Below are 7,774 nucleotides of genomic sequence, written 5' to 3' on the forward strand. Positions count from 1 at the left end.
TAATTTTTCAAATACTTAAATTTCGGACTTAGCTCCGTTTCATCAGCCGTAAGGTCGTACAGTGAAACAGAAACGGATATACAAACTATAAGGTGCCAGAGCGAGACGACCACAAACCCCATGGCCCCGCCCCCTGACCAGACACGCAACGTGGATTGGCTTCGTTCCCCAATCTTAACACCATCAGTCTTCCATCGCGAGTCATTACAACCACTGCTTAATTAGAAATCAATTAGTCAAAGTGAATAATGAATGTGGAGGTGTTAAATTAAATAACAACAAAAAAAGCAAAATACAGCAACAATAATGGATTACGAACAACATAACGAAGTGTCGACAAGTTACAGCAATATGAAAAACAACTACAACGAATACAAATATGACAAAGAATACAATTACAGGATGAAAGTGGATGAAATCAACCAGGGCAATATAAATACTCCTTTTTCTGTCAAAGACATTTTGAATATAAACCAAATATCATATTATGAAAGGAGTGAGTGGAAACCAGATAGAAGAAACCCAGAGTACGAACTGTACCATCAAAGCCAATATTGTCCTGAGTATTTAAGTCAAGTTTACCCAACCCATAACGATTATTGGAACCCAGAAGTATACCATGAGCCCAAAATAGAAGATTATTACAATTACAATCCATATTGTCATAGCTTTTACCATCAGAACCACGAATATCCCGATTTAAATAACCATCACAGTATGATGGAAGTACCAGGGAAGGATAACCATGAGAGAGATCTGTCAGCTTTAGGTGTTAAGGCAGAGAAAGGCATTCAACAGCTTGCTCCTGAAAGCACGTCGTATTCGGAGGCGTTGCAAAAGTTTCCGTCCATAGCTAAAAAACAAACAAGTGAGTATTGTTTTATTGAAACAAATTACTATTTTTCATTAATTACTAAGTATGTATTTCCATTACTAACGGATGCCCTGTATTTTCACTTACGTAGTTCCCATTTCCATGACAATATGGAGATAAAATATACTTATGTTACTTTATATAACATCAGCTATTTGCCGATGAAAGTCCTATCAAGATTAGTCCAGCCGTTTCAGAGATAGAGACAAAATAAGTACCGTATATACTCGTACTTTCATATGCATTAACACTTCAATTTAATTTATTTGTGTAGATTAATGTGATATTCTGATGTGCCTATTATAAATGCATACTCTAAAGTGTCATTGTTAGGTAAAAAGTTTTTGCATATAAGAGTAACAAACAATCGTATTTTATTGAAAAATTCTTACAGAATTCTAATTCTTTCTTCTTCTTCTTCTTCTTCTTCTTCTTCTTTTCTTCTTCTTCTTCTTCTTCTTCTTAAGTTAATTTTTACATATATGTTATGTGCGTTGTTATGAAAACTAAAAAGGCTTAGCGATATTTTAAACTATCTATTTACCGCGGCTAGACACGTAAGGCCGTCGGACTACAAATAGTGATAAAACTTTTACAAATACACTTTTAAATATCTGGGCAACCATGTTGTTATTAATTTTGAAATTTCAAAAACAATCTCATTTTTGTTGTCATCATCCTGCACAGCCATCTCGAAGATTTTTTTAGGTGTGATATTTTTTTTTACTTATAGATTTTCAAAAGCAGAGAAAATTTTAAAAATGACTTCCGGTATTTAGGGTAGAGCATTGTAGGCTTTATGTTGTTAATCTGGAATTAAATGCAACTTATATCAACATTTTGAATTTGTCTTGAAAATAGTTAAACTAGGATAACTCAAATATAATGATATTTGTGCGTCATAACAAAAATATTCAAAATCAAGAACTAAGAGAAAAAAGTATAGGGGTTTTGGGTATTACGCAAATGAAATTCCTAGCTTATGCTAATGAATATGTATGTAAAATAAATAATATATGTACAGTACAGTATATAGAATTATTAGACGAAAAGAAAATAAATCTACACACAATTATCATCAACATTTTATACTGACGTGATATTTAAAGAGCCGAATTTATCGGTCTCCCTAAGCTCGCCAACCTGCGTTGGATCCCTATTTTACAAAGAAAACATACAAATACATACATAAGTAATAATACATTTCCTTCTTTATCCACAGAGCCAACTTGCAGCAGTAAGCTGGAAAAGAAGAACATCAAGAGGAAACCGAGGATCCTGTTCTCCCAGACCCAAGTCCACGCTCTAGAGGTCCGTTTCAGAGCTCAGAGGTACCTCACAGCACCGGAGAGGGAGCAACTCGCCAAGACCCTAAACCTATCACCTACTCAGGTCAAAATATGGTTCCAGAACCGAAGATACAAAAGTAAAAGGCTCAAATCACCGGAAGTGTCAACATCCACAGACGCTAAGCCGACTAAGAACACCGGAAGGAAGTTGTTTAGGCCGGAACATAGAGAACTACCGCCACCTTACGAATATAAAGTAGAAAGCCTTCCGGAACCAGACAACATGACTTCTACAATCTATTTTGATGATAGCTTGACATATGAAGACAACGAAGCCGAGAAATACTATTCTAGAGAGTTAAACGAAGATGCGAATGTTGGTAGTTCCATGCAAGAGATGTACCAAGGCGAAGTTAAGGAGGGTTATAAAGAAGCTGAGATGAAAAAATATTTTCCTGTAAGCTATGTTTGTTGAAAATTAATAAGTACTTAATATATTTACAGTGGTGTGCATTTCATGGATGAAAAAATGCACTGTCTACTCTGACTATCCGGTATTGGAGAATGATGCATTTGGTACAATTTTCACACATGCTTACCCTGTTAAGGACCTTGTGCACGCCACTGTTTGTTTACATTATTGGTTGCGTCCGTCTGCGTTCAAATATGTACTTCAAAATTGAGATCAAATCAACTTTCGTTTATTTATTATGAACATTAACATTTTGAATGTTGTAAAGAGATGTTTGTTATTTTTTGTTTTTCGTTAATTACGAAAGATTCCAAATCTACTAGACATATTTTAAAAATTCATTTACCAATGGAGAACTACATTATCAGCGACTAACATGTGCTATCTTTTTATCCTTATATACCGAAGAGAATTTTTAAAGATTATAACTTATAAGTAAAGTCGCAAACATCATAAGAACGCAAGTTATAAATTGCTGGACGCACCTGGGCATGCAAAGTCATACTTTGCAATACCAAGCGTCCACTGCTTTCTCAAATGTCACGTGTAAGAGTTTTTGTGGATGGACGTACCCTTGGACGCAGTGGACCTTCGCTTTTTGTTAGGTACCCATATACCACATGTTTGACTTTTTAAATCCGTCCAAGCAGATTTGAAAAAGTGGACGCAATTTGAGGATTTTAGGCTTTTTTAGGGATTGGTTTTAATCAATTTGTAATATAAGATATAAACTACTTCGATTTATCGTAATTAACAAGATAAGACATAAGTTAATGCAATTTATATAATTTAGGTAATTGGCAGCTCATATTCGACAAATGTTTGTTTCCAAAATATTTCACGCATTCTGTGTAATAATTCGTCATTTGTATGGTCCATATTATGTAAATGAGGAGATCCGCAGAAGAACCAAAGTCACCGACATAGCTCAACGAGTTGCGAAGCTGAAGTGCCAATGGGCGGGGCACATAGCACATAGCCGATGGACGTTGGGGTTCCAAAGTGCTGGAATGGCGACCCCGCACTAGTTAGCGCAGTGTTGGTCGACCCCCACCAGATGGACTGACGACATCAAGCGAGTCGCAGGGATTCGCTGGATGCAGGTGGCTCAGTATCGTGATGTTTGGAAGTCCTTACAAAAAGCCTATGTCCTGCAGTGGACGTCCATCGGCTGATATGATGATGATGATGATGATATGTAATTGTGATTTGGGTGTCAAAACGTTTAATCTCAATTTGTAGGTTATAAATTTCAGATTATATCAAGGTTATTTTTGCAAAAAAAATCTCACTTTGGAGATGTAGAGGTAGATACTTACGAGTTTATGCTACTGTGGACCTCATCTGACGTTTCGAAAGTGCTTGTAAACTAAGTCTAATTGAAATAAATAAAAGACTTTGATTTGACGAAGTCCAACTTATCAAAAGTCAAGCATGTGGTTAAATAGGGAACCTAGCTTTAGACTGACTGCCAAAGAGTATTATTTTGTTATATTTGTATTAGGATAATAATAAATATATAGTTTTTTTGTATTTTGTGAAATTCGCGCTTATCATGTTTTATTTGTGAAGCCATGTCCGCCAAAGTTTACTTATAGTTTATTAATATTTAATGTTTTTTTTAATAAATGTGAAAGACTGAACTGTGAATGTTTATTTTTTCGGTTTTTATCATACATCGTACCGGAACGCTAAATAACTTGGCGGTACGCGGGTAACTAACCACGACCGGAGCCCCCCAGCCAGAAAACTTTAATCGGCTCAGCTGCGGATTCAACCCAGGACCTCCGTCTTGTTAATGCACCGCGCATGCCACTGCGCCACGGAGGCCGTCAAGTCTGCTAATGTTTATCCAAAACCCACCAATCCGCAATGGAGCAGTGTGGTGGGTTATAGCTCTATATTCTTGAGCCTAACGCTATTAGTGGGCCGATAAAATCACGCTGATAATAGCTGATAATAATGATAATGTGATAAGAAGTGTTCGCTTGACTGGTGGATCAAGGGTCGGATACAGAAGATAATCCTTGAGACGGCGCGACTTGTGAAGAGGTTCCTCACTCTGGATCCCTGACTACCGGTTGCTTGGGCACTCAAATGTCCCGCAGCGGGAGGGTTGAATTTTTTTTAAACATCTTTAATTGTGTTTATTATATATAATTTATTAACATTGTTAAAGAATTTAAAAAGGCAATATAAAGAAATGAGAGAATAATGTAATGATGCATAATGAAAGAAACAAAATGGCGGATATTTGAATCAAATGTTGAAGTCTAGATGTGTCATAGTGTATCCGGCACTTTGCTCTGCTTTACTCACAAAGTGATTAGTTTTTTTTTTTCAACTCTGTAAGAATCATCGACTTTGATGTTGTTAATCCTTTATTTTATGCTACTGCAAAACCAAATCTCTCCTCTTATTAGAGAAGATTTGTAAACAACTTGCTATTCAAACGCGTAATGCGCTAAAGCGTGCTTAAGGCGATAATTTTTGACTCAGTACTTAACGATCATTATTAGACTTCTGTCTAATAATGATCGTTAATGAATGATTTAATTTACAATAACGACTTTCTAGTCGTTATTGTAAATTAAATTTTTCATCATTAATAATATTGTAATTAATTGGGTCATTGTCGAGCACGAGTCTCCTCTCAGAATGAGGGGTTAGGCTAGGCACTCGAAACAACAGGGCTTTAGTATAGTAGGTACAATTTTTTTCAAAGTACAATGTCTGGCCTCGTTAATGTCATCCTCAGCTATTTATCGTCTTTTTACGTGAACAGTTATTTTTAAATACATAAGTGTTTTTCTACGTTTTTTTATTAAAACTAGTAACATCAAATTGTAATATATAAAAATACCATTTACGCCATCTAGCGTTGAGTAGCTCTACCGCTTGGTAAAATTATCATTTTAGTTTATCAGTTTTCTGACAGATGTCTCTTATCTTACAAAACTTTAACTTAGTTCAAATTTTTTTACACAGATGGCAGTATTTGGGTTTGCGAGAACTGTCTAATGGTTTTATTATTTTAAACTAGATGACGCCATAGGTATTTCGTTTTGCTAAAATATTATGTATTAGCAGAACCTGGCGGTTTCACCCTCGTATTTTCGAAAATCAAAATTAAAAATTATTGTGATTGGTAAAATTTGGTTATTTTTCATTATTTGTCACCAATGACCCTAATATCTGCTGACCTATTTCCTATTTTGGTCTAATATCAACCCATCAGAATAAAAAAAATCAATTGCCAAAATGTCATCCACATACTATGACACAAGTTACAATTAAAAATGTCATACGGTGCTTATGGTGAATTTATGATTGTAGATGACTCTTTGTTGTCCACTTCAATAGGTTGATAATATAGACTAAAATAGTGAATAGCCCTAGGCATGGGCCTGCTAACCCATAAGGCAAATCTATCACTGGTTTAGGTCAGAGTCACAATCGCATTCCACGAACTATGAGTTGCAAAATTACAACAACCAGCCCACAAATTGCTATCTGATTAATTGTCCTATAATTGATTAATCACGAGATATCTCGATACTGCCGAGTCAGCGCGGTACATCGCAAAGGCGGATCGATAGAAATCATTCGAGTGCAGTAATCGAATGAATCGATTGTTCTAAGTGGCCACCCGGGTGGGTGGGCTGATGTCTCGGAGCGATTAATAAATTTATGATAAAAATAGATAATTGTGTCTCACGGTTTGTAGTAATTAGGTCGGTACTTACATAGCTACAAACCATATTGTTCTTTTTATAGCACAATGACCATGGGCTTTGACAGAACCTTGAAAGGGTCCACATAGTAATTTACAAAAACTATATACTATTAGAAGCCGTGATAGCCCAGTGGATATGACCTCTGCCTCCGATGCCGGAGTGTGTGGGTTCGAATCCGGTCCGGGGCATGCACCTCCAACTTTTCAGTTGGGTGCATTTTAGGAAATTAAATATCACGTGTCTCAAACGGTGAAGGAAAACATCGTAAGGAAACCTGCATACCAGAAAATTTCCTTAATTCTCTGATTGTGTGCAGTCTGCCAATTCGCATTGGTGGACTATTGGCCTAACCCCTCTCATTCTGAGAGGAGACTCGAGCTCAGCAGTGAGCCGAATATAAGTTGATAATGATGATGATATACTTCTATGTTGTTTAGAAGTTCTTAAGAGGCTGATGCTTTGAACATCAGCTCAGCATCAGCGTACGTCCATCGGCTAACGATATTTTATACTTTTAGATATGGCACTAGCGAGTCGAAACTGAGGTGAACAAAGTAGGTTAATTGTATTAATTTCATTATGTCGCATAGTAACCAATGAATGTTGTTGAATGTAGTCCACCACGCTGGCCCAATGCGGATTGGCAGACTTCACACACGCAGAGAATTAAGAAAATTCTCTGATATGCAGGTTTCCTCACGACGTTTTTCCTTCACCGTTGAGACACGTGATATTTAATTTTTTTAAATGCACATATCTGAAAGTTGTAGGTAGAATTAAAACTGCGATAAAGGCCTTCATTAATTTAGGTACTCGCGGAAGAAAACTCGGGGAAATTATATTCTAATACCTAGTTATTAATTTAAAGTTAAACGTAAATAATAAAAATTAACCATAAAAAAACCTATTGTTATATTAAATGTTAATAATAAATCTAAGTAAATAAATATAAAAAACAGTTATTTCTTTGAGAAAAATTAAATAATAATTTGGTTTTAAAGCTCTTAATTCTAGCTATTACTTATGCAGTTGCTTTATTAATTCTGATTGAGATGTCAATGCAACGCGGACCGAGGAGATATACCAGAAAGAGTTTTGTAGAAGCGGCCAATGTTTAAAAAATCTGTTGCTTTCCAAATAATTCTTCTTTACAAAGCTTGAAATATTATCATCATTCATAACCCATATTCGGCTCACAGTTGAGAACAAGTTAGGCTAATAGTCCACCACGCTGGCCCAATGCGGATTGGCAGACTTCGCACGCGTAGAGGATTAAGAATATGACATGCTAAGCTTGCTAAGCTTAAGTATGAAAATGACAAAGAATGCATGCTAAGCTTAAGTATTAGTTTGTAAGTGCATGGATGCTAAGTAAATAAAAAAAATAAAAAAATACTTAGGT

General features: G+C 35.9%; 1 protein-coding gene across 1 annotated transcript; it reads left to right on the forward strand.

Moving 5' to 3' along the window:
- The first annotated feature begins 201 nt into the window (after positions 1–201).
- On the forward strand, positions 202–4,277 carry LOC112047853 (homeobox protein Dlx6a-like). Its single transcript, XM_024085123.2, has 2 exons — positions 202–868; positions 2,097–4,277. The coding sequence occupies exons 1-2, from the start codon at positions 307–309 to the stop codon at positions 2,636–2,638; spliced, it is 1,104 nt and encodes a 367-aa protein (XP_023940891.1). The 5' UTR covers positions 202–306; the 3' UTR covers positions 2,639–4,277.
- Positions 4,278–7,774: the final 3,497 nt, after the last annotated feature.

The sequence above is a fragment of the Bicyclus anynana genome, chromosome 24 (genome assembly GCF_947172395.1).
Source record: "Bicyclus anynana chromosome 24, ilBicAnyn1.1, whole genome shotgun sequence".
NCBI classification, from domain to species: Eukaryota; Metazoa; Arthropoda; class Insecta; order Lepidoptera; family Nymphalidae; genus Bicyclus; species Bicyclus anynana.